At 39.2% G+C, this 27,669-nt stretch overlaps 1 protein-coding gene across 7 annotated transcripts in view; it reads left to right on the top strand.

The window, feature by feature from the left end:
* Positions 1 to 26,769, top strand: part of LOC105305567 (A-kinase anchor protein 17B) — a 147,346-nt gene extending 120,577 nt beyond the window's left edge. For 2 of the 7 annotated variants that reach the window (XM_023523298.1, XM_023523294.1), the window contains 4 exons: positions 17,093 to 17,853; positions 18,915 to 19,045; positions 20,620 to 20,851; positions 22,434 to 26,769. In XM_023523298.1, the coding sequence (XP_023379066.1) occupies positions 17,107 to 17,853; positions 18,915 to 19,045; positions 20,620 to 20,851; positions 22,434 to 24,068 (2,745 nt within the window). In that variant the 5' untranslated portion in view covers positions 17,093 to 17,106 and the 3' untranslated portion in view covers positions 24,069 to 26,769. Of the gene's footprint in view, positions 1 to 3,675; positions 4,399 to 4,476; positions 4,551 to 8,521; positions 8,588 to 10,377; positions 10,482 to 17,090; positions 17,854 to 18,914; positions 19,046 to 20,619; positions 20,852 to 22,433 lie in introns of those variants that run through there. The other 5 variants (XM_023523296.1, XM_023523293.1, XM_023523295.1 and 2 more) reach the window with 5 other exon arrangements.
* The last annotated feature ends 900 nt before the right edge of the window (positions 26,770 to 27,669 follow it).

Genomic DNA, 27,669 nt, shown 5'->3' with positions numbered 1-27,669 from the left:
CATAAGACTGTCAACTGATTTCTCAACAGAAACTTTGCAAGCCAGAAGGGCTTGGCACAAAATAGTCAAGGTGATGAAAAGCAGGGAACTATAACCAAGATTATTCCACCCAGCAAAGCTATCATTTAGAATAGAAGGACAGATAAAGAGTTTCCCAGAAAAAGCTAAAGGAGTTCATCACCACCAAGCCAGTATTACAGGAAATGTTGGAGGGACTTATTAAAGAAGAAGAAAAAAATACATATCAAAAATGTGAATAAAAAATGGCAATAATGACATATCTATCAACAAGTAGTTCAAATGAAAAAGAATTAAGTGCTCCAATCAAAAAGATAGGGTGGCTGAGTGAATAAGAAAGCAAGACTCCTACATATGCTGCCTATAAGAGACTTACTTCAGATTAAAAGACACATACAGACTAAAAGTAAAGGGATGGAAAAAGATATTTCATGATGGACCTAGAGAGTATTGTGCAGAGGGGAATAAATCAGATAAAGACAAATGCCATATGATTTCATGTACATGTGGAATATAAAGAACAAAATTAACAACAACAACAAAAAATGGAACAAACTCATAGATACAGGGAACATTTTGAGGGTTGCCAGATGGGAGGGGTGTTGGGGGGGTCAGTGAAAAAGGGGGAAGGGAATAAGAGGTACAAATTGATAATTACAAAATAGTCATGGAGATAGAAAGTACAGAATAAGGAATATAGTAAATAATATTGTAACAACTATGGTGTCAGAGGGATACTAGATTTATTGGGGTGATCGCTTAGTGAGTTATATGGATGTCTAATCACTGTGTTGTACACCTGAAACTAATATAATATTGTATGTCAACTGTAATTGAAAAGTAACGTTATTTAATAATATTTTAAATTTTTTCAATTATAGTTTGCATACACTATTTTATTAGCTTCAAGCGTACAGCATAGTGATTGGACATCTATATAACTCACAAAGTGATCACCCTGATAAGTCTAGTACCTTTCTAGCACTGTACATAGTTATTATAATATTATTGACTATATTCCCTGTGCTATACTTTACACCCCCTTGACCATTTTTATAAGTACAACTTCGTACTTCTTAATTCCTTTAGCCCTTTTCATCCATCCCCCAGCCCCCTCCCATCTGGCAACCATTAATTTATTCTCTGTATCTATGAGTTTATTTCTGTTTTGGCTGCTTATTTATTTATTTATTTATTTATTTATTTATTTATTTATTTTTTAGATCTCACATGTAAGTGAAATTATATGGTAGTTGTCTTTTGCTGTCTGACTGATTTCATTAGGCATAATAGCCTTTAGGTTTATTCATGTTGTCGCAAATGGCAAGATTTTATTTTTTTTATGGCTGAGTAATATTCCACTGTGCATATGTACCAGTTCTTCTTTATCCATTTGTCTATCGACAGATGCTTATGTTACTTTTATACCTTGGCTATTGTAAATAATGCTGCAATGAACATACGGCTATGTATATCTTTTTTAATTAGTGTTTTGGATGTCTTTGGATAAATACCTAGAAGTGAATTGCTGGGTAATATGGTAGTTCTCTTTAGTTTTTTGAAGAACCTCCATACTGTTGTCTATAGTTGCTGCACCAATTTACAATCCCACCAACAGTGCATGAGGGTTTCCTTTTCTCCATATCCTCACCAACACTTGTTTGTTGATTTATTGATGATAGCCATTTTGACAGGTGTGAGGTAATATCTCATTGTGGTTTTAATTTGCATTTTCCTGATGATTAGTGATGTTGAGCATCTGTTCATATGTCTATTGGCCATCTGCATGCCCTCTTTGGAGAAATGTCTCTTTAGATTCTCTGCCCATTTTTTAATTGGATTGTTTGTAGGTTTGTTTGGTTTTTTTTTTCGGTGTTAAGTTGTATGAATTCTTTATAGAGTTTGGATATTAATCCCTTATCAGATGTAACACTGGTGAATATCTCCTCCTATTTAGTAGATTGTCTTTTCATTTTGTTGATGATTTTCTTCATTGTGCAAAAACTTTTTAGTTTGACGTAGTCCCATTTATTTTTTCTTTTGTTTCCCTTGCCCAAGGAGACATGTCAAAAAAAATATTGCTAAGAGAGATGTCAAAGGGTTTCCTCCCTCTGTTTTTGGGATTTTCATTTTGAAAGAAGAGGTCCTGAAGACACATTTAACCCGATAGGAAAAAAATTGGACAAAGACTCATTCTTGATGCCCCTCAAATCACTTAGCCATATAGAGCCATGTATCTTAACAGGAAGAACAAAGCCTTCTTTCAGAGGCCAGGGAGCTAAGAACTTTGTATAGAACCTGAAAAACTGCCCATGCAGTAGTTATAAGCATCTAGGGTGGGTTTTGATTAAATTAACTTTAAAATCCCTTCTAACACTGAAGTTCTGTCATTGTGCGATTCCAATTGATTCATTTTTACAACATACAGTTCTGTTCGTGTGTTCTCTCTCTAGATCCAGAAACTTTAATGCCTAAGGTATGGTACAAATTGCTATCCTGATCTTATTGCTTATATATTTTTCCTTAAGATATAATTAACAAATAACATTGTGTAAATTTGAGGTGTATAATGTGTTGGTTTGGTTTATCCTAATCTTAAAAAGAAAAAATAAAAAGAAAAAAGAACCCAGCACACACGCACACAATAAACACATACTCACACACATACAGAACACTTTGACAAGTTGGATTTTTGTAAGTTAAACTAAACATAAAGGAAAAGGGCCATAACCTCTGGCATTCAAACCAGTCGTTTCAATTACCAAACTTAATGGAATGTGTTTGAATATTATTTAATGATGCTCAGGTGGGGGAGGAAAAATAATTTTCCTTCTACTTTTCTAAGTTTGTTTGGCTGGTCTAATAATCAAATTAACATGTGGCAGATTAACAGAAGAGAATAATCAAATTTATTATGTATGTACATATATGAGTTCCCTAAGAATATGGGATCTCAGAACAAACTGGGCAGTTGAGGTTGATATACCAGTCTGGACTAAGGAGCGGGAGGCAGGGGTCTGAGACTTCAAAGGGAAAGTGGGCAATTCACAGGTAGATGAGAAAGAGCAAACATTTGGTAAACATTCTTGCCAGGCCCTCCAGAAACAATGAGACACAAGGGAGAGTCTACAAACAAAGTTTGCTAGGTTCCTCTGTGTCTGCCACACTTAGTTTATATCATGCTAAGGTGATAGCTCCATTCCTATAAGCAGAATTTTCTATCTGGATTCCTTCACACAGGTAAAAGGCTCTTCTTGAGTCTTTTATCTCTTAAAAATAACCAGCTTAAAGTAATCAATAGCCAAAAATTGGCATATCTTGAGGTGGCAAACTCTGCTTCCCTTCACTCAGCAAGGAAGAAAATTCCTGTACCCAGGTCTTTGGAATAACAGAGCCTGGAAGAACCATGGGGCCAGAAGATTTATCTTCAGATTGTTGGACCACCATGGGAAGAGGAGCAAAGCTGGCTTTGCTTGGCCTCGAGAGGGCAGAAGTTACCAGGGGGTCGGTTTCACTCAACCTCAAATTATGAGGCAGAGAACCAAGCCGTGGTCCAAAGAGCCTGTGAGTCACTGAAGTTGTCCAGCTTAGAGGGCAGGGACCCTGTACATGGGACACGCGCACGCGCGCGCGCACACACGCCCACCCCTAAAATCCCCCCCCCCAAAAAAAACCAGTACGGGGATAGAGTCAGCGGATGACCTTTGAGGTTCTTCTGGACCTGCGATGTGTAAATTCTGGCCAAACAGTATATATTTCTCAGCAGTCCTGCCTAAGGGTGGACAGCAGTACCTCTTCGTCAGCTTATTTATACTCGTTTTGCTCAACGGAAATAGGTCGCACGGGGATCGGCAGACCAGGTAAGTTGTAGCTTCTAAGTCATTGTAACTTCGTGTCGGGGTTGGGGATGGGGTAACCCAGTCAAAGCCTAGCCATCGCCAGGAGCAATCGAGCAGTGGAATAAACTTTGGCTCCAGCTTTGCCGCACGAGAGGGGCGGGGCTACTTGAATGGCTCCCGGGTAGAAAGCGATTGGCCTCAGGAGAATAGAAGGGGCGGGACTAGTCCTTTGTTGCCATTGGTCCAGCAGGCAAGTTGAGGGATGCAGCGTGGGGCGGAGCCCAATTGGCTGGGCAAGAGCCCACCTAGCGGAGCAGACCCGCGAGTCTGCAGCCGGGATCTAGGAAGCAGCAACGGCTAAGGGCGCACGGGGTTTTGGCTCCGGGCGCACCCTTGCGTCGCTGACTTGGATACAACGAGGATACTCGTGTGCTCCGTGCGCTCGAGACGCGAGCCTTTCGACAGCTGGCCTCGCCAGACAGTCGCAGGGAGCAACGAGGAGCGTTGCGGGTGCAACTGCGACGGCTGGAAAGAGGCGGCGTCGGCGTCGGCGGCGGCAGCGGCAGCGGCAGCGGCGGCGGCAGCGGCAGCGGCGGCGGCAGCGGCAGCGGCAGCGGCAGCGGCAGCGGCAGCGGCAGACCCACTACCTCAGCGGAGACCCGAGCGGAGACGCGGCGGCTCCTGAGGTTCCCGGTAAATGCCCCCAGCTCTGCTGGCAGAGAACGAGGCCACGTCCCACTGCGGCTCGGCGGGCCAGCTGCCCTGGCCTACGGGAGCTGTGGGGCCTCGTAGACAGGGCCACCCTGGACCCTCGGTGGGGATTGGGGAGGGGATGAGCGGGAGACCCTGGTCGCCCCGCCTACCCCTGCAGAGTCAGATTTTCCACAGATCGCCCAGGCTCTTCCCCTTGTCCTCTCATTTTACCTCCTCTGGTCCTGGCGCCGCACAAGGGGGCGCTCCAGCCGCTGCTCCTGTTGAGGTCACTCGGGGCATTCCCCTGGGGTACGCTGACTGGCATCATGCTAGGGGTAACTGAAGGTGCACTCTCCTGTTCCATCCACACGCCGGGGACCAAGGCGCTCGACTCCCCCCGCCCCCCACCCTGCTCTGGCAGCACTCATCCGATTAATCATTAGCAGGGTCCCCCGCCCCTCCCCTCTGATGACCCGGTCCTTAGCTTCAGGGACGTGTCAAGAATCTTGACTTGAGATTTCTGGCGCGGGTCCTATAAGACGGTTTCCAATCTGACTGGGAGAGCAGGGCTCTCCCACAAGGCACGGGGTATGGGTTCCTGAATTGGTTTCGGGGGCAGTGGGCGGAGGAGAAGAAGCAAGTTGGAGAGGCCCACGCTGTAGGAGAAACTGCCATCTTTGAACGCGGAGGAATCGTGGAGTCTCAGTCCTTGGGGCCCGTGTCTTTGCATCTGGTCTCCTGCTTTTTATGATTTTATTTAAAGCCAACCAGTACCGGAGAACTTTGCAATGCCGCTAACTCCGAGGAGTGACTTGTATTGGAAAACTGGGTTCCAGTATGAGGACTGGTTACCCTTTGGGCCTTTTTTCTCTGTCTTTTCTATATTGAGAATGAGGTCTTAAATATCGTGCCCATTTTTGTACTGTTTTCTTGCCTGCCTCTAATCGAACTTTGGAACTTCATGCTGTTGAAAGCGTAAACTTGTGCAGCGTAATTGGTAGGGTTCAGTCTTCATGCTGAGAAAACCATTATAGTTGGGACCTCTCAAGTTCTGTTTTTTTTTTTGTTGTTTGTTTGTTTGTTTGCTTTTTAAAGAATGTGGTATTCCAGTAGTCATTTTTTTTTCTGTGCCCTGTTTTTTATTTACTTATTTATTTGAGAGGGAGTCACTCAAAGCATGGAGTAACTTGAAGCATGGAGTAACTTGCATGAAGGTATTTTCACTCTAACTCTTGTTAAGCACAGATAAAAGTTATAAGGGGAATAGGCCTGCTGGCTCTGGTGCCTGGGGGATCTCAGCTAAGCATATCAGAGGATGGGTGGGGCTGACCTGAGGTGGAGTAACATTGTGGAGGAACAAGGCCAGCAGAGGCCATCTTAGCTCCTGTGGTGGGTCATGCACTTTCCATGTAGTCCCAGTCAAAGATCACACCTGCAGTGTGGCCCATTTGTTTGGGTTCCCTATCATACACATGTGAAGAAAGTGGCCTTTGACTGGTTTCATGTATCATCCCCAGCATCAGAAGGAAAGGTGAGGCACAGAGGTTTGGGAATGTGGAGGTAATGGTGGTGGCAGTGGTGGTGGTGTGTGTATGTGTGTGTGTCTGAGCGGGGGCGTGGGGGCATAGGGGGGGGAGAGAGAGAGAGAGAGAGAGAAGAGAAAGAGAAAGAAAGAGAAAAAGAAAGAGATAAAGATAGAGATCGATTTTCTTCAAATGTTAAAGCAGCTCTCTGCCATGGAGACCGGCTACATGTTTATCTTCCCAGCATGCATTCCTGCCTTTGCTAGGGAGAGGGACTTTGCTGAGTTGTTTCAGAGCCAGGGTGGTGATACATGTGCAACTTTCTGATTTAGGGTCCACTAGGTCTATATGAGTACTAAGTTATATCCAACATGCTCCTGGAACTATAAGAAGCTTTAAAGCCGAGCTGGGGGCTGATGTAGAATAATGCCTAGGGCCCAGTCTGTGCAAAGGTGGACTGCATGGATTCTAGTGGTCTTTTACTCAGAAGAGACAATGTAAAGGCTGGCCCACTTACAGGAATAGAGGAAGGCCAGCCATAGTAATAACATGAGCTCACATTAATTGAGTACTTATTGGGGGTTAAATATTTTACTTGTATCGTTTCCCTTAATCCTTCAAAAACTCTGTAAAATAGGCCCTATTAACATCTTCTGAAGCTCAAAGAGGTTAGATGAATCACCCAGCTGGTTGGCGGCAGAGGTGGGATTTGAACCCAGGTCTGTTTGACACCACCTCTTGAGTTCAAAAGCATTTTACTATGTACTGTCACAGAGAGGGTTTCATAAAAGAGGTGGGATGTGAGCAAGGCTTTGAGGGTGGGTGGAACTTAATGTAGGGAGAGGAAATTTGGCGGAGGGGATCAACATGTTTAAAGGAACTCAGGGAAGACTGGCCCAGCTAGATTGGATAGACATGAGGTCATGATGAAATTTAAGGCTGGTGAAGTCGGGTAGAGTCATGTTTTGGAGAGCCTTGAAAAGAACTTGTGATTTGATGCTATAAGAAATAGGGAGATGTCGAGAATTTTGGGGCAAGGAAGAACATGGCAAGACCAGGACCAATGACTTGGTGTGCCCTACCTGGGTCCTTGAGCCTTGCTCTGTCTCACTCTTTCTTGAGAACCTTGCCCAGGTGTCAGCATATTTAACTCTTGTGTTTGAATTTCCTGAACCCTGGGGGAGCACCAGGTACATGCAACCAAACAGATTCTTGGGTTCAGTGTGCAGAAGGAGCAAGCTAGGGGAGGGGCCCTGGGTCAAGTTTAGCCTTAGATAGGTGTGCTTCAGCCTGCACAATGTTTTAAAAAGCCATTGCATCCGAAAAAATATTTGACACTGATGTTCATAGCAGCATTATTCACAGTGGCCAGGAATTGGATGCAATCGGAGTGTCCTATGATAGATGATTGGCTAAAGAAGCAGTGGTACATATATACAATGGAATATTATTCAGCCATAAGAAGAGATGAAATACTGCTATTTGCGACAACATGGATGGACCTCGAGATAATCATGCTTAGCTAAATAACCCAGACAGAAAAAGTTGAAAATCACATGATATCTCTTATATGTGGGATATAAACCTAAAAGCAACAAATGAACAGGACAAACAAACAGAGACTTATGGACATGGACTATATAGACTAGTGGTTACCAGAGGGTAGGGGGTGAGGGAGGAGGGAGGAGGTAGATGGGTAAAGGGGGTCGAATATATGGGAGCTGAAGGAAAATGGACTTTGGGTGGTAAACACACAATATACTATAAAGGTGTCAAATTATAATGTACACTTGAAAATTATATAATTTTATTAACCAATGTTACCCCAATAAACAATTTAAAAAAAGTCATTGAATTAGCGGTTGACATTGAAAATCTGAAAGATCTAAAAAAAAAAAATCAGGATTTCCAGCTTCTCCTGAACTGCCAGAGGCCTGTTCTGTATTTTACCTATGGGAAGCAGAGCTTTGTAGTGCTCACTCCTTTAGCTGAGGTCTGAGTGCTCCACGCCCACCTAACCCCCCAAGTCCTGGAACCTGCCTGACCCTGTAGGCCCCAGCCCTACTCTAAGGAAACAAGCCCCTACTCAAAAAGATTCTAATTTAGGATTATCTCTTTGTTTTACTGTGTAATTAGAGAATTGTCAGATATACAGTAGAATCAACTCGGTGAAGTGTGAATAATCTTAACACACAGGGATGCAGTGGGCATCATTGGGGAAGGGCTGATGGCCAGGGCCTGAGCATTATCCGTAGCTGGTACCTTTCCGCTTGGCTGGGATTTCGAAGTCCACTGTGCTAGGGCTCCACAGAGACATTCTGGCAGGCCTTGCTGATCTCCTTTATCCTTCCCTTGGACCCAGGTTTTCTTTCTGCTTAAAAGTTGCTGTGTATAGTGTGTGGATCAAAATGATGAAAAGAGTTCAGATAAATTTATTTCTCTTTCTAGATTTAGTTCTTTGAGAGTGACTCATCATTGTATTCCCCAAAGTGTCTTACACCAAGTAGATGCTTGGTAAGTACATTTGATTGATCTCCAAATTCACCGATTAATGTTGATAGCTCTAGGAGCCTGAAAGAATAAGCAAGTCTGCACTAACATTTCATGACTCATCTTTAGGTGCTATTATTAGTATTTTCACTATGGAAGCAACGCCTTTTAAATGTATTTGATAAGCAAATTCTCTGGTTTGGATAAGATTTAGCATTATCAAGTCCCTTCTAGGCTCTGAAAATAAAATGGTGAACCAGACACATGCAGTCCTTGCCCTCATGGAACTTGCAGACTAGAGGGTGAAGGGGGTGCAGATAAAAAAAACACATTAACAAATACATGTGATAATTTGATCATGTTAGTGTTACTGTGAAAATAAAATGGGTTGATATGCTACAACAAGTCAGGGTGGGGAGCAGTGCTGTTTAGTGTTCAGAGAAGGCTTCTCTGAGCCACATGAAAAATGAGAAGGAGCCAGCCATGAGAAAATCTTGGGGAAGAGAGCACTTCAGCCAGAGGGAACCACAAGTGCTAAAGGCTCTGAGGAGTGAACTCGATGTATTTAAGGAGCAATAAAAAGCCAATGTGATTGTGATGGAGAGAACGAGGGCAGTAGGGGACAGGGTACAAAATGAGTTGAAAGAGATGGGTAAGGGCCATATTTTGGGGATAAGCAGTTTGAATTTTGTTCAAAGCATGGCAGGAAGCCACCAGAGGGCTTTGAACAAAAGAGTGACAGAATCTGACTTAAGGCTTTTCAAAAAGCGTTTTGACTATTGTGTAGTGTAGACTCTATGGGGGCAAGGATAGAAGAAGAAAGACTAGTTGAGTGGCTGTTGCAGTAATCCAGGTTAGAGATGATGGTGGCTTGGAACTGGGGAGTAGCAGTGAAGAAGGAGATGGATTTGGAATGTGTGGTAAAGGTAGAGTCAAAATGACTTGCTGAAGGATTGAATCTGAGGGGAAGGGAAGAATAACTCCTGGCTTTGAGCTCGAGCACCTGGGTGGAGAGTGGCTCTGTTAGGGAGATGGGAATCACTGGTGACGCCCAAGAGTTCTGTTGCACTTAATAGGTTGAGATACGAATGACACATTCTGTTTGGACACATTGACTGGCAGTTGAACATCAGTGTAAAGGTTGGCTGGAACTTTAGCCTACATAAAAATTAAATGCAAATTAAAATCACTTTAAGTTGCCATTACACACTAGTAAAGGGAGCAGAAATAAAAATGATAATGATCTAAAGTAAGCAGAGCTCCACAGAAATCAGGCATGTTAATACTGTAATGGCATGATAAATTGACTTAATCCTCAGGAGGACAATTTGACAATATTTAATGAGCCATATGAACTTATTCCTACCCTTTGATGTGATAATATATTTTGAAGAAATCATTTTAAAAAAGATTTGGACAAAGATTTTTATAGGGATGCCCTTTCTCATACTAGCGGTATGGAGTAGTAGTGGTACTCTTTTGGAAAGGGTAATTCTCTTTAAAAAAAAAAAAGGAAATGCAAATCCCCACGAAGGGAGAATATCCAAATATGTAGTAACTCTATAGAGTTTCTATATAATTCTCTCTCATATAGGATTTCTACAGAGGTTTGTTATAGGCATGAGAAATGAGAAATGCGTTGACTATATCAATATCTGAAATTGTTATTAAATAGGTGCAAAAACCAGATCATGATGGTCTATAACTACAACTGTGTAAATCTCACATGCTGTTTATGCAGAAAACTATAAATGTACAGGTTTTTTTTAACCATTTCATCCACTTTTGACTCTATACCTCTTTCTTTCTGGCAGTGATTCCTGGTCAGGATACCACGACACAGTGGTCCACCATGAAGAGTTCACCTGAGTTGTGGCTACTCCAATCTTTCCTCCTTTGAACACTTATTCACCATAAGGTATTGAGTAATAGCCTATTCTGCAGGACTTGTATTCAAATAAGTATACCTTGGGATTTTAAAACTGTTGGGAAATACTACTGCTCTCAGAAACTGCTGAGTAGTGCCAAACACAGTCCCATGTAAAGGCCGCTTTTTCCCTGTAGGTGGCGACTCATGGGCAGGAAATTTTTTGGTAATTTTCAGATTGTGAAGATAAAATAGAGCAGTAAAACATTGGCAACTTTATTTCCCACAAATAATGCTCTGTTCAGTGAGTGAGGCAAAAGCCTAAGATACTCAGCCACATTCCTTTACATCAGATAGCTTTTTTTTTTAAATGTGAAGAAGAGAAAGCAATGAGTCTACTTTAGTAGCATTACAATGAATTAATCCAAGGTATAAGGCAGTATTCCTGGTTGGAAGTATCTGGAGAGATGTGTTCTATAACAGAAATGTTCTTGGTGCTAAAGAAAGGGTAAAGGACCAAAAGCTGGTCAGATAGGTCTGCGACTGACCTATGCATATTTTTAAAAAATTGCCCCCTCCTTTGCCATCATGGAATGACTCCCATACTCACTGACAGAGTTATGTAAATGCACTTGCATAAAAAGGCCTAACACATACCTTTCTTTAGGTTGATTTATTTTTTATTTTTATTTTTTATTAGCCTTAGAAACACTTTCCTTTATCACATAAAGGAAACATTAGTATGATTTTTTAAAATAAAGATGTGAAAACAGGAAATTAAGTTGCCCAAAGAGATGAATTAACATGAATCTGGTTTTCTTCATTTCAGGATCAAAATTTCCCATACTAAACTCTACCTTAGAGCAGGTTTACGTTTAGCAGTGGTAGAAGAGATTCTCTCTCAGTAGGACACTCATATTTCCTGGTCACAAATTTATCATGGCTGAATGAATGAAGGTCCCCAAAAGTCCCTTCCTTTCTGTCCTCAAAGCCTTTAGTGCCCCCATAAGCCCTAAATGACCATCCTAATTTGGGAATTTAGTCATTTGGTGGGTCCTATGTTGGCTATATTGCTATTATTGAAACACTGAGGGCCGCTCATTTTAATGATGTGATTTAAAATCTTTTTTTAAAGATCAGAGCATATGATCAGCCACAGTTTTAAAATCGTTGCTCAGGTTAATGATGTGCCAAAACACATGAATGTTCATCTACAATCTCTTGAATGAAGAGCTGGAAAATACTTCTATTTGGTCAAGAGTTACTGGGAGTCTGTACTAGCCAGGAAATTGGCAATTGGCTAGGCTGATTTGATTCAAATACATTTTGCTGCCCCTCTGACTAGAAATATGTTGATATAATTTTATATCTTAAATGCTTCTAAAATTACTAACTTTAAGGTTCAAAAGCCTGGAGAAAAAAGAAAGGCAGCAAAGAACTACTTTGAAAGATGATTTTGAGTTGTGCAGGTGTTCCAGTTTTTTCACCAGTTTTAAAAAAGTGCTTCATTCAAATGTCCTTGCTAGCACTCTGACAGCAAATAGTTGAGAGTGAGAAAAAGTGAGAGAGAATGAATGATGGATACCTTGCTAACAAGTCAAGTGCTTTTAAAGTTTTAAAGTACATTTCTGATCTAAAAAACCAGAGATATAGCAGGAATCTCTCTAGTATCTTCTGAAGTGAAAGAAGGTATTGAAATAAGTTTGGATGAAGACCCTACAGAATGTATTGAATTTTCACTGCAGGTTAAAACAACCATTTTAGGCTTGTGAGAACATCTCAAGATGTTTCCTTTTCTCCCTTCTCTTATTCTACTGTTATTCAGTCAACTTTGCTACTAGGTATAAAGGCAAGGAAAACGAGGCAGTCAGATCACTAGGGAAAGCAGCCATATTCTCTGAATCTGCTGGAAATTTTCTGGCACGAGGAGGATGCTGAGTGAAATGCTTTGGTAAAGCTATATACATGTGATACTGCTGGAATGAACACTGTGTAAACATTATTGAATAACTACAATTTTTTTAAGGTTAGATGAGCTCTCATCTGCCACTACAAAGGTATTAAAGAATAAATGATTTCAATAGTGTTGCTTTTAATCAGGTGAGAAGAAAGATGTGTGTACGTGGTAGCGGGGATTGGCAAGGTCATAGTGGAACATAAAAGAACATAGGAATAGTTAAAAACTTTACTAAAATTTAACTTTTAGATAATTTAGGGAGGCCATAACTGTGGCATTCCTTACCATCAGGGCTTGGTTTATACTAGGCTTTTAAACCTTTGTTGACAACAATAAAGGACTCTATGCATATAACAATGATTAGTGAAAATGATGGGACAATTCTTAATGAATTCTACCATTGCCATCAACCGAAGCACAGACATATTAAAAGGGAATTTAGAGGGCAAATTAGGTTGTACTAAAGAATCAATTTTAAGTCATAGACTAATAACTTGATCTCAGTGATCCTACCTGTTTTGCGAGATACATTTTAATTAATATATGTAAAGTACATAAAATACATAACTATATCCAGTAAAATATATCTAATTTAAAATGGATTACTTACAAATATATCTAAGTTAAAATAGATTATTTAAAAATATATCTAATTTAACTCCTTATCCAATGTATTATAAGCGAGTATTTTCTCCCATTCAGTCAGTTGTCTTTTTGGTTTGTTGATGGTTTCCTTTACTGTGATGTAGTCCCATTTGTTTATTTTTTTCTTTTCTTTCCCTTGCCCGAGAAGATATATCCAAAAAGAAATTACTAGTAGTGGGTGGCTCCATAGTGTAGTGGTTAGCATGTCTGCTTTACACGCAGAAGGCCTTGGGTTCATGCCCCAGGTGGAGCCACGGACCATACCCTGGGTCAGGGGTGGAAGTGGCCGGGGTGGGATTAAAGAGGAAAAAAAAAAAAAAGAAATTACTAGTAGTAATATCAGAGAGTTCACTGCCTGCCTATGTTTTCTTCTAGAAGTTTTATGGTTTCAGGTCTTACATTTAAGTCTTTAATCTAATTTAAATTAGATTATTTAAATGTGTTTAAATTAGTTTAAAAACAGGGATTGTATGAGGAGCGGTGCACAAACCATTTTAGACCTATTCTCAAGAACAAAGTGGGGCCTTATGCAGCTTTAACTAGATTCAAGGATTGGCACATCGAAGCTCAGGGTAGAGAAAGTATCCTGATTTAGAAAAGCACCTGTTAAAGAAGAGTATTGGACGTAACTGAGTATTTTCCCAAAATGTCTGTTTTGTTTTTACTATAAGATAAATTAGCTATGACTTAAGCATTGTGCAGTCAGATCAGTGGTTGCTGGGGGCAAGGGAAGGATTACCAGGGGGCATGAGGAAAACTTTTTGGGATGGTGGGCATTTTCACTATCTTGACTGTGGTGGTAGTTTCATAGGTATGTATACATATGTCAAAATTCATCAAAATGAAAACTTGATACATGTGCACCTTATTATGTTATGAAACATGTAGTTTATAGTATGCCAATTATGTTTCAGTAAAGCAGTTTTAAAAAATAACTTCTGCAGCCCATGATGTAGCTACTATTGAATTGGCCAACTGCTTCTTCATTACTTAAAGTCCTGATCTAATCTCCCAGGCTTCAATCATTACTCACGCAAACTTTGGTTATGGGTTCAGATGCTTATCAGCATTTATAGCGATGGAAGATAGAGGGAGTATCTCTGATGGGAGGAGGGAATTGCTGTTGTATTGATTAAGTCAGCAAAAACCACTTTGCAAAAAAATTATAGCTCAATTTATGAACTTTATTCCTACGTATACTTTTGACAAAAATGTATCTAAAATGACACTGCAGTAAGCAGCTTTGAACATGTTTTTTTCTTATATTAAATTATTTTTCTAAGATAAGTTTCTAGAGCAGGTTACATGGTCAAAGTGAATAAGAATTTTTATGATTCTTGCTTTGTTTTGCTAAATTATTCTAGAAAAAGATGTAACTAATTTATATTACCTCTAGTAAGATATGAAGGTGCCTATTTTTTCTTTCTTCCCCAAACTCTCCTAGGAATGAGTTTTTATAATTTTTATTTATTTGTGTGAAAACTATCAAGTGGAATTGTATATCTTGAAACCAATTAAAATTTAGAAGTTTGTATCATCAGTTAGTGATTTAAGCAACAACCATTTATTAGTTTTCACAAATCTGTAAGTTTACAGGACTGTCCTGCTGATCTGTAAGAGCTCCAGCTTATCTTGGCTGGGCTTCTTCATGTGCCAGTGGTGAGTTGGTGGGTTGGCTGGGGATTGGCTGGTCTAGGAGAGCCATCTGTCACAAGTGGGCTCTTCTTCATGTGGCCCCTCACCTTCCAACAGCCTAGCCCAGGTTTGTCCTCGTGGCATGGCAGGATTCCAGGAGAGTAAGGATCCACTTGACACCTGGGCTTAGGTCTGGCATGTGGTCACTTCTGTCACATTCTATTGGCCAAAACAAAAACCCAACCACCCAGCTCAAATTAAAGGGCTGGGAAAAAATAGACTCTATCTCTTGATAACGATAGCTCAAAGTCACATTACAAAGGCTGTAGATACAGGGAGGGTTAGAAAAATCAAGATCATTTTAGCAACCATTATACCACAACATTGAAATAACTGTTGTCTTTCAAGTTGCCATCTTTCAAAGCCCTGTACCCATTCTGACAATGTACTCACTAATTAAAGAAAATTAATTAGAGCCTTCCTTGGAAGCTCTTTCTAAGGGAGGTTACGAGCCCATTAAGAAATTTGTTCTTTGTAGTCACAAATTTTATCCAACAGTCTTGATTCTAGATAATTTTTAATGACTTCTAAATATCAAATCCATGATAAAAGAATTTTGAAATTGACCTCCATCAAGGCTATTTAAAAGAGTGTAATGCAAACTTTGAAATCAATCCAAAGAAGCATTCTAAAATGTTTAAAACAAAGGCAGTATCACTGGAATAATGGAGAATATGACAAACCTGATTAATTTGAAGTGATTAAGTATTTCGTGTGTACTTTTTCTAGAATATTTTTTTAAAAAACATTACTTTAAAGTGGGTTGTATAAATAAATACCTATTGATTAGAGATAAATTTTGGAGTTTGATATATCTTAATTGAATTTCAAATTAATTTTTCTCCTAAAGGAACTTAGTGCTGACTCTTGCTTATGTTGGAGCAAACTTAATGGATTTTTTTCTCTACTTTGCTATTTAGATGACATTTTTGGAAAAAGAGAACATGTTTATGCTCATATTGTCTCAGTTCATTATTGCTATCATAAAGATTTCTAGAATCTAATATCTTAGATACTGCTTTTGGTGGCTTTTTAAAAAAACAGTTTATATAAACTTTGTCTCCTAAAGGGGGTTGACTTAGATTGTCCTTCAGGGACAGTTATTAAAGAAATATGTACCTGTAATGTTAACCAAGATTTAGTAGTAAATTTTATGTTAGTATTTCCATCATCTGACCATATATTTTTGAGTCTAAATCTCAATGTTGACATTAATGAGAATCTCAGGTCATGTAGATTTTGAATATATTCGCTTTTAGGAAACAAAACAAAACAAAACAAAAACCTCTTATTGGGAAGTCCTACTTCAAGTCAGCAAATAGGAGCAGAAATCTCTAATTTCTAGTATTTGTGGGACAGCTTAAAAGAGTTTATTAAAATGAAATGCCAGCAAACACTCATGTTTACGGGTTTTTCTAGTCCCAAAGTAGAGGACAAATTCATTTTGTCCCTTTTAGAAGAGATGGTCTGCTTTTCAGTTGAACTCGGAGTTCAATTTAGTTAGTTAATAAACTGGAAGAATAAAAGTAGATATGTCCATGTCAGATTTAGAAACCAACCTGAACAAAGGATGCTAAATTGGATACATGGGTTAGAACTATCAGTTGGGTGCATGTCCACGAATGTACTACATGTATTTTACCCTCGCCCTGCTTCTGTGCCACCTCAGCAAGTTTATATGGGACTTGACTTTTGAGATTAATTATACAATAGATTGGAGATTTGGAATCTTGGAGTCTCAGTGTATGGGCAACTTGTTTAATTTTTCTAAATCCATCTGAATTTCTCCATCAGTAAAACAGGCATGAAAATACCTACTCACAGGTTGCTTCACGAATCAAATGAGATAAAGTAGTATAAATAATAGTTATAGCTTATGTTTATCGAGAAATTCCTATGTGCCAGGTGCTATTCTAAGGATTTCACATGTACCTGCTCATTTCATCTTCCCTGAAATTCTATTATTTCTATTTTACTGTTAAGGAAACAGACACAGTATATGTAAACTCTTTGAAACCTTTCGAAAACTCTTTAACAAACTATAGAAATTATCCTTGAAAATATTTGGTGATGGAAGGAAATCTAACCTTAGGTTGTGAACACACAATGCAATAGACATATGACATATTGTTGAATTGCACACTTGAAACTTATTAGATTTTATTAACCAATGTAGCCCCAATAATTTAAATTAAAAAAATAAAATAAAACACGTTAAACAGATGTAAGCTATTGTCTTAATTCTATCTAAAGTATATTTCCCCCTCTCAATTTGATCGAAGTCCAGCAAATGCTAGCACCTTCAAAATCCAAATCTGTGTTTTGCTCTTTTTGTATGAAAATGTTCCCTTTTGTCCTCCAAGGTTTCCTGAGGCTACGATGACGGTCACAGTGGTATATGATAACTCTGAGGCAACAGAGCTCTGTGCAGCTCAGCATCTTTACCTCAAGCCCATAGCAAAATTGATGATCAGTGTATTGCTCCCAGAGAGTATAGAACCTTTGAGGCCTTTTTCGAACTGGGAAGTTCTTGATCAGCTGAAAAGCCTGATTTGTCCTGATCAGTTCACCACAGTTCGCCTCTCCAAGAGTACAAAGGACTTCATCCAATTTGAGGGGGAGGCTGAAACGCGGAATTTGATTCAGATCCTGAAGGCAAAATTACATGGGAAGATCATCAAGCTAAATGGTTTGAAAACAGACTTAAAAGTAGTGGCTACAGATGCCCAGGGAGAGTGGGAGCACTTCCCCAAGGATGCCCCATTTAGTGATGGGGCTGATGCGCAGGACCATGATAAGAACCTGGATTCTATATATTTTGAAGGCTTGCCCTGCAAGTGGTTTGCACCTAAAGGTTCCAGCGGAGAGAAGCCATGTGAAGAGATCCTTCGGGTGGTATTTGAAAGTTTTGGGAAGATCAAGAATGTGGATATCCCTATGCTTGACCCCTACAGAGAGGCGATGACTGGTGGGAGCTTTGGGGGTTTTAGCTTCGGCTTGCAGACCTTCGAGGCCTTTGTACAGTACCAGGAGTCAACTGACTTCATAAAAGCCATGGAGTCCCTTCGAGGGATGAAGCTGATGCTTAAAGGTGATGATGGGAAAGCTCTGGCATGTAACATTAAGGTAAGAAGTAGCCAGAGTTTCTTTTATTTCCCACTGTTCAGGTGGTCGGTCCTAAGTAAAAGCTAGAAGGAAGCATCTAGAATAAATTTCCGTAGACCTCACTAGGCTCCGATCAACAACTAATGTGAAGATTTGAGTTGTCATTAGTAAATGGACGTTTAAGAAGAAAAATAATCCTGAATTGAACATTCTTCTGATATCAGGCATTCTGCCAGTTGCAGTTTTAAAGCGATGGTTGTTATGATCTGGGGCTCTGCCCCAACTTGAGGGTGTTAAAGGATGTTTCATGGCCCTTATGGAAGTATCTCATGTGCTTATTCTACTTGACAAGTTGTCGAGAGAGAGGAATACGTGCAGTTTGAAATCCTAAGTAGAACAGTTTACTGCCTCTTTATTATTGGGATCACAACTTATATTTTCAGGATGTCTATCAATTAAATTGCTAAACTATAATCACAAGAAACTTTGATTCTTTCCTTTCAAAATTGGCCTGTCTATCCAATCATGTCACTTCATTGATATCTGAATGCTTAGTCATCTCCTTCTTGAAGTCTTAATCCAGCAGAAGAAAAGATACTGCTAAACTCTCCTTTTTCTCTAAATCAGTCTTTAGCATAAATTTGGAGTTTCACCCTAAGTAGCTTCCTGTGTACGAGTGTGTATGTTAGGTGTGAAGCTACTTATATTAAAATGTACATTTAAAAAAAAATATGAGCTATTGAGTCAGACAAAAGATATAACAAATGCTATAATGACCACCCATATACCGCTTCCTAGCTTGTATAAGCTTCCCATAAGAGACTATGCCTGTTATGGCATTGCGATGTCACCTATGACTGTAAAGTGAGCTCCTTAAGGTTCTGCCAAAGAAAATTCTCGAGCTCACAGAACTGTTTGGAAGGTTATTAAGAAGCAGTGGGACAGTATGGGTACTGGGATGCAGAGAGAACGTTTTTAATTCATTTGGTTTTGAATTGCCATGTCCATATTAGTTTTATCTCTCTGGGCTGGAACACAGCTGGCAAACTTTTCTAATGAAACTTTGAATTGTTTGGGGACAGGTTATGTTTGATACAACCAAACACTTCAGTGAAGGAGCTATAAGGAGGAGAAATCAAGAAAGACTAAAATTACAAGAGCTAGAAGAAGAAAGGAAAAAGGAAAAGAAGAGAGAAGAGGAAGAGGCCAAAAGGTAAAGATTCAACTTTAACGAAGAGGTGTTTTACTTTTGATTTATGGATTTACCCTTTTGAGTGAATGGCTAGACTCGAGAGATAACATTGAGGTGGGAAGGGGGTCAGGGATTGGTTCAGATTGGAGAGCTCCATGGAAACCTGCAGCCTTTCAACTGTGCTGTTACAAAACCAAAATGACAAAATGATTGAACACAAGAGACTTTAAAAGAAAGTGTCCTTGACAGGGAGAACAAGTAATGAAAAATAATGAGACTAGCCAGATTAGGCTGTCTAAGAAGAAATGATTTTTAAAAAAGGACTAGGAATTTTTATAGTGAAAATTCTAGCCTACCAAATTAAAATTTTTTTTTTTACCAATTTACCTAAAATTTACCAAATTTTACCTAGCCTGCCAATCTAATATATAAATATATAAATATATATATATATATATATAAAAAATCTTTTTTAGGTCTAGGAAAGGTTTTCTTCCATAGACTGGTCAATATTTAAACTAACCTATAGGCACGAAGGCATAGATTTGTTGGGACTATTTTTCTCATTGGCCTAAGTTATTTTTATGAATTTAAGGAGTGTCCATGTTTATTTCTTTAAGCTTATCGTTGTTTACCAATTTAGAAGCTTGAGACTGGAGAGGGCTATTGGACTGTCAAAGGTTTTTCAAGAAGGCACAAATATGTTAGAACTACAGGGCTCTAAAAGCCAGTTTTACCTCCTGGCCCCTCCCCTTGCATGTTTATTCTTCCAGTCTTTCATGTAAATTATAGCCATTTGAAAAGGAGATAAAGAGTACGCTCCCGTGTGCTTCTTACTTTTTTGGCCAGCAAGGTAATAGGAGTTTCTTAAGGTCATGTCTGTGAAACTTGGCTAGAAGTTGAGCTCAGTCAATGTAACTGTCCCCGCCCCCAAATTTCTAGACCGAACATGCAGTTTAGATAATCCTCCAGCTTTTGGCTATGCCCTCACTCAGGTAATTATCCTTTTTTCCCCTTCTGCATGTTTCCATAAGGGCCTAACCAAAGTTTAAATTTTCAGAAAGCAGCAATAAAAAAAAAAAAATTCTTCTAAGTTAGTATGTTTTTATGATAGTGTATATTGTGTTAATACGTACCAAGGACCAGTTCCCACCCTTGGGTGCCTTGACTTACCTTTAATTGCCTATGCGAAATCAGCTCATGGAACATTTTGATCTCAAGAAAAATGAAATCATCACTGTAAAAGCTGGCCCAGTAATCCTTGCTTATGATTTGAGAAAGTGGCAGCTAGAGGCCTCTCCTTTGAATTCTGTAGTCTTTTTCTTATGCTCTCTGTATAAGATCTCCTTTGCATGCTTCTAACTGGCAAACTCAATTATGAGTCTTTCAGCTTTGACAGGTGCTTCACAGTGTCTTATCAACAGGGTCTCTTTGTCAGCCTTTGGGGTTAGCAGTGAGAGATTCCTGGAAACCTAAATGACCTGTTGTTTGTCCATGTCACCCCCACCCCACCCTGGGCAGTGGGGAAAGAGTGGGGAGGAGAGAAAATGCCTAATAAATACCTTCTGAAAGGTTGACCTTTAATCATTGTCCAGAAGAAGAAAAGAGGAGGAGAGGAAAGCCCAGGAAAAGAGGAAGAAGGCCAGCGTCAGGAGGAGAGCACTGAAGGAAAGGGACAGTCACCGGCAAAGGAAACGGGACAGAGCCAAAGCTGAGGCACCTCAAGAGCCGGACTCTTCGGAGGAGTTGGAGGAAAGAAAGTTCTTGCTGGCTCAGAGGCAGGTGGAGGCCTTTCGGTTGCTACGGGCGCTCCTCAGGAAAATTGCAGTAAGGCTCTTTCTTATTTGTTTCTTCTTCAATTTTGGTAGGTACTGACCTTTCTGAGACACAACCCTCCCATTTCATAGTCAATATTTAAAACTGACTGCATAGAAGACACATTGCATTCATTAGGGTTTATTTTCAATAGGCCGATCTCTAATAACCCCAGTTGTGGGTTCACAAAAGGGGTACCCAAATTCTCTCAAGGAGTTGTGTCTCTCCCTTGCTGTCTGTGTTGCTAAACTTCAGAACAGTTTTACTGGAGCAGTGTAGCTAGCGTATCTTCTTTTCTAAGTTCCTAATGGATGTAACAGAAAATGCCAGGGGAAAGGAATAGGTGACATGGATGTTAGTTTTGTAGTCTTCCATTAACTTTACTTGTCCATTTATCTGCAACAGGTTTGAATGAGAAGGGAGAGCTTTGAACAGAGAACTTTGTGTAGCAAGCTCCTGTTAGTCTAGTCTTAAAGTATTTGCTGAAGAATTTCTCGCATTGTGGAGCAATTGTTTTGTTTGGAAAGTTCCAATTTTGGAAGGTTTTTTTTTCCCCGCACTTACTGACCTCCTCAAGATAATCAGACTCAGCAGATGTCCGAGAGTAAAGGCCAGAAAGGATCCTGAACTACTCATTTAAAAATCCATATTTAGTGTTTTTTAATATTGTACAAAGAATAAATGACATTTGTATTAGATAGAGTTGATTTAATGTTTATTTGTAGTCTCAGTCTTTTTTTAATTAGCGAGGATAACCAATCAGGATCAGAAAAATATTACAAATCCATTTATAATAAGACTAGCTGGATCTATTTTTAGTTTACCTTAAAGACCACCAAATGTAACTCCTTTTAAAGAATTTATTTCTTTAAATGTGTGTGATGCCTAATTCTTGGCCCCATTGATACCTTATGCTGATTATACAGTCCCCACATTCTAATCGTAGGAAGCGGGTAAGCACTATATCCTGATTTGTGCCAGGTGTCAGTGGGAATATGGTACAAACTCTCCTAGCAGGGTGGGACCGTGGGCAGCACCTTTCACCTGCCCCGTGGTTGTGCAGAGGAGATTGCACCACAGATAAAACAGTAGTCATGACTACATTTTCTACTTGCTGTGTTGCTTCTGACTGAGGGCAGGCAGAGACACCCTTACCTGAAATCCATAGGAAGAAGCTGGCATGAAAAACAGAAATACAGGTTATCTTTTAAGCCAGGTGACTCCTTTGTAGACACACATTTCATCTACCAGTCTTTTCTTATTCTAGGATTTTCTGGGAGGTCTATAGAGCATTTTTTATTCCTCTTCATATCCCCAGTTTGAACAAATAAAAAAAGGGTCATATGCTTTGAAGGTATGTAAACTGCAGTGCCTTCTAACATAAGGATGGGCACAGACCTAATAAAAACTCATATTAGACTGAGGCATTTGATTTTATGCCTTCTGTGTCCCCAGTGCAATATTGTTCCTTATTTGGATCTATCCTAGGCTTTATTAGAAACCTCTTCACAACAATGTCAGAAATCCTAATTTTCTTTGGAATTTTTAATCTGTTTAGTTTTTCATGTGAGATTTTTAACCCTTTTCTTTGAAGGAATCCATGCAGTTTGACCTACAGGAAGTAGCTGTTGCAGGCCCTGAAGCTAATTGTGGTCTGAGGAACACACTGGAAATTCTAAAGAAAGAAGAATTAAATACCCAGTATCTTCAAAATCAGGAGAAAATACCAAAATATCAGGTTGTCAATTCAGACAATAACCAAAAACAAGAAATGAAGAAAAGAAGTAGGGCTCACTTAGGCAACTCTTCTTACTACCATCAGAAAAAACAAAAAAGATATTCAACTAGAAATGAGATAAATGAAAAATTATTAACCAGTGGATACAATCACAATTTTCTGTCTGACAAGGAGTCCTTGCAAATTACATTAATTCAAGGTCAATTTCTTGAGAAAGAAGATCACCTCACTTATAATAAATCTAATTCTTCCAGATTATCTGAGAGAGACCGTGGCAGGAAACAGAAGATCTATGAAACAGATGAATTTATTGATTATATATTAAACTATTATTATCAGATTCCAAACAATACCTCTGTCTGCTTAGAACCAAGTCACACAACAAGCACATGTCAGTGGCAGAAGTCTGTCTATGCCAGGGGAGATGGATTTCAAATCCATTTGAAAAAGGATAAGCATCCCTCAACCAGGTCGAAGCAAATGCAAAACCTAGAAAGGAGAGAACAGGCTCAAGAAGATGAGTACGGGACAAAGATTTATACTCAGCGTCCTGCACATAAACCACAAAAGAGAGGAAAAGTGGATTATACCAAAGAATGTACTAAGAAGTTTAAAAATCATTGCAATGACACAGCCAGTGAAGCTGATGATCAGCTGACCACAGCTGATGAAAAGAGCTATCTGTTGGAAAAGACCCATGCTTATCAGGTCAATGATTCCATATGTACAGATGAAAGTCAAGCTTCCTCACCCAACAAGAGGGTAGACTTAGATTTGGAGTTGACAGATTTCTTAGAGGAAATTAGTAGTGATTCTGAATGCTTCAGTGAAACACTTAGTGTAAACCAAGAGGAGGAACAGAAATTTGTGGCCACATATGATCGCTCCCCAGAAAAAGGATCTCTTGATGCTGATGAAATTATCACTTGCAATCAAGAAGTTACATCAAGTCAGCAGACCTTGTATTCAAAGTGGAAACATGAAGGGGAAAAGAAATACTCTAAATACCAGCTTAGGAAACCAAGCAAGAGCTCCAAATATGAACTGAGATGTTCAGGGTTTGAGGGTGAAAATACTTCCATGAGAAACAAGAGCGACAACGAAAAGAGGAAAATACTAGCCTCCAAATACTTCGATGAAGGCTACTACCATGAATCCGGTTGCAGTGACCTATTAGACCACATCACAAGAAAGAGGAGGTTTAGTGATAATATATTTGACCAGAAAGTGAACTATAGGCCCTCTCGTGTGCCAGTAACATCATCAAAATGTACTAATGCTTTCTATTTGGGGTATTTTCCCCAAAGAAGAGAGACTCTGTGGAAGTCAGACTATAACCAGGATGCAAGAAGGTTTAAAAGACATGAAAATTCTACAGATTTCATGTTGACTTCAGATAATTATTATATCAGACGTAATAGTCAAGGGCACATTAACTATGGAAGCTATTCAGGAAACAACTGTACTGGTTCTTTATATCTTCATCTCTGAGATCAGGAACACCCTTATTCACAATGGACAATTTACAAGAACATTTAAAAACAAATTTAACTATGTAGTGACAAGCAAGAGAGCAACATTTACAGGCTTGAGCAAGGTCAAATGAAAAACTTTGCTTCTCTTGCCAAAGTATAAAGCATAAGTCAAAATAACTGCAGGTGTGTTGGCAAGCTTTGGAAATACAAAATATCCAGTTTCTAAAGCTTGGTAAAACAATGTGCTTGCAAAACTTCCTGATCCAAGAACAGATGTTTCTATAGTTCAACTGCAACTTTAATTTGGAGCCAGCAAAGGAGCAAATTAACATTGACAGGTGTTGAGATAGCTCTCTTTGGCCCTTTAGCTCTCATTTAGTATCATTTATCTTCAAATCTTCAAAGAAGACAACAGTGAATGAATAAGGATCTTTTTACATGTTCTTTGATTTGGTCAGAACAGCATGTACAACAAACTTTCCTGACTTTCATCTAGAAATAACTATAGCTAAAAGAAGAGAGACAACAGCTAGAATATATAATAGACTTCATCATCACATTTGAGGGTTTCATAAGCACCCATCAGAAGGAAATTAATCTTATTTATGTGTTCATAGTACTCAAAGAGTTGTCCTTTTAGAAACAGTCTTGAAAGAAGAAAATCTAAAAGGGGCTCAGATTGTCCTTTGAGACTTATATGGACTGTGGACCATTAGCAGAGTTATTTTCGAAGAACCCCATGTCATTCCAGCCTAGAAAAGCAACAGGATTGAAGTGATGCAACCAGTGGGATCTGCAAAAGGAAATCTTGAAAGAACCTGGGCTACCAATAATGGCACTTGGGAAGAGAGAACATGACAGTATTCCATTCAGGTTATGTAATCCTTTCACTCAGGGTTTGGTGACATCAGGTTTTGAAAAGCCACTAAATATCCCCAAACTGACTTTTATTAAACAGTAACAAGTGCCTCCTCAATCCTCAATAATGCTATGGAGTTAGGAAGAGTCAAGGGCGACACTCATAGTTTTCTAGTTAGGGAAAGTCGTATGTATGCAGGATTTGTAAACTCTTGACAAAAGCAACTTATCTTTTTACCTACTGGTTTTGGACTTCTTGAATATGTTTTTAAATTGAGATATTTTATAGATTTGTAAAGACATCTTAATGCAATACATCTTCCGCTGAAAGCTTGGCTGATTCATTCTGCTTTATATTGGATTTAGGGCCTCAGGGGCAATAGATGACCTTTTTTCCCCCAGAAAGCTATACCTGACTTGGCAATTGAAGACATCAATGAGATTAGACTACCTGCAGCAAGAAAAGGTTTTTAATACCCAAGATAGTGGAAGACAACATTTTCATATGGCATGATTCATTTCCGATAGAGTCCTAACTTGATAGAAAAGTACCAGCTGGTAGAGCCAAGATAGGATTGCCATTCAGTGTAGTCGCCCAGAATGACAAGGCACAATGTGTGCTTATAACCAGCCTCTCGAGCAACCTGATATATGAAGGGACTATAAAATCTTATCTAAAGTGAGAGCCACACATTGTTTCATTGATCTCTTCTAATTACACTTAATAGAAGTATGCTAGTACATGCAAAAGTTGAGAAATGAATATAACATAGCAGAATGTTTATTATTGTTAACATAATAACCAACAGATGATTCGTTGGCTCTCTTGTCTTCAGTTCCACTTTCAAGCCAGTGATGACTCTGCCATCAAAACTAGGTTTGGCTTGTCAAATCTGAAAAATCGTTCATGGGGCGAGTGCCTTTTTTCCTTTAGGACTAGCAATTATTATTAATGTTCAAAGTACTGTTGTCCAGAGAGGCCTTTTAAGCAACTAACAGCTTGTATTCATCAGACAACTTTCGGCAACTAGTTATTATTCTCCTTCAGCGAGACCCTGCCTCCTTGTTTTTTCATATTTCATGCCATTCAAACAAAGAATGTTATGGGTTTGTAATGGGAAGCAGCTATGCTTGTTTTGAAAAAAAAACTCAATTTTTTCTGTCATTTGATAATTTTTTGTGTGGAGATTTTAGGCATGGAAACAATTTGCTGCTCAGTAACCAGACATAAAAAATAAATTGCCGAAAACAGCATGTGATTTTTGTATGTGTGTGTGTAATAGAACTGGTGCTAAGTCACAGCTATCTATATATTTTTTTCTTTTTGTTGTTGTTGTTTGGTAACTGAATACCATTGTAGAAGAAAGCCAACCTAGAAGAAAGTAAAAATGCTGGTTTTATGTTTACTTTCTATACCACAATGGATTTTTATGTCTTGTGGTAACACATTCTAGATTTGAGTAAACCTTTTTTTGTGTGTAGGACTTAAAGGAGGAAGCAAACAATTTATCCTGTACTGTTCAACTGAATGGCTTAATAAGGAATAAAATAGAACTGAAAGTATTGTCATCACTTTCTATTAATGAACATTGTTTTCTGTTTTGCTGTTATTTAAGTGGGGCAAAACTATTTTTTCATCTTTAATCTACGTGCTATTATCTAAGGGCCTGAACTTTAAACTTTGTCTTTTTAAATAGGTGTTTTCATCTTTTTCCTTGTATGTGCTTCTGATTGTGTTTTTAAAAGCTCAAAATTTGTCAACATGCTTTTGTTCAATTTGTTTGAATTTCTCAGGTAGAAAGCCATGTAAACTGGTCGTTTTGAAAATAACCAAATAAATATATTTTTACTTGTTGCAAGACTGTTTTAAAATGCTAACTCAAATGCTGACGATTCCACAATGGCAGGGGGTGGGGGAAGTTTCTACCTGTAGTATGCTGCCTTGCACTAATGTTGCTGATCCTTTTTCTCATTTGCGCTAGAGAAATAATACATATTTAATTTTCAGATAGATTAAAAATAAAGTCATCATAGTGAATAGAGCCTTGGTTATGCAACTTTTCCCTTTATGATGCTAGTTTATGGGAATGGACTGTCGGAAATCAAACCAATTTTTATTTTCATTTTGGATAAATTGAAATTGTGGTATTGGGACTTAGGACTCTCCTCCTTTAAGCCAAGATTTTATCAGTGCTATGGAAAAGTAGCCAGCCGATAAATTCCAGGGAATCTCATCTCATCTCTTCAGTCCTTGGTGGAAGTGTTAAAGTTATACAGTGTCTCAAAACAAGTGTGTGTATGGGATGGGGAGTCTAGTCAGAGAAGCTAGGGGCCTCAGTAATCAGTCTTTGACCATTCACGAGAAATGTACAGAAGCTGCCTCTAAAGTATTATTTATGTAACAAAGGCAGACTGTACCTTAGATTCCAGTCTGGGCACTTGAGAGCTGAAAAGGTCCTTGTTTGGTTCAGAGTTCTTTCTGAAACAGCAAGGGCTATATGGATGCTTTTTCTGGATCTCAAGATTTGCATAGGTTTGACCCTCTGAGGTAAGGTGAATGTGACATTATGTAGAGAAGCCACAGATTGGGAGAGATACTGAAAACACTTAAATGCTGCTCAGGACCCAGAAATACTAGTACTGAAAATAGTGTCTCCGCAGGGCAAGAACAAACTTGTTCACCTGACACCTCCCCCACTGGCCCATGGTGGTTGGAACCCCTCCCACATCTTGAATGGCACCTTTTACGTAAAATGGTT

The sequence above is a fragment of the Pteropus vampyrus genome, unplaced genomic scaffold (assembly GCF_000151845.1).
Source record: "Pteropus vampyrus isolate Shadow unplaced genomic scaffold, Pvam_2.0 Scaffold390, whole genome shotgun sequence".
NCBI classification, from domain to species: domain Eukaryota; kingdom Metazoa; phylum Chordata; class Mammalia; order Chiroptera; family Pteropodidae; genus Pteropus; species Pteropus vampyrus.
The sequence above is the reverse complement of the archived record's forward strand: the minus strand, read 5'-3'. Positions and strand labels throughout refer to the sequence as shown.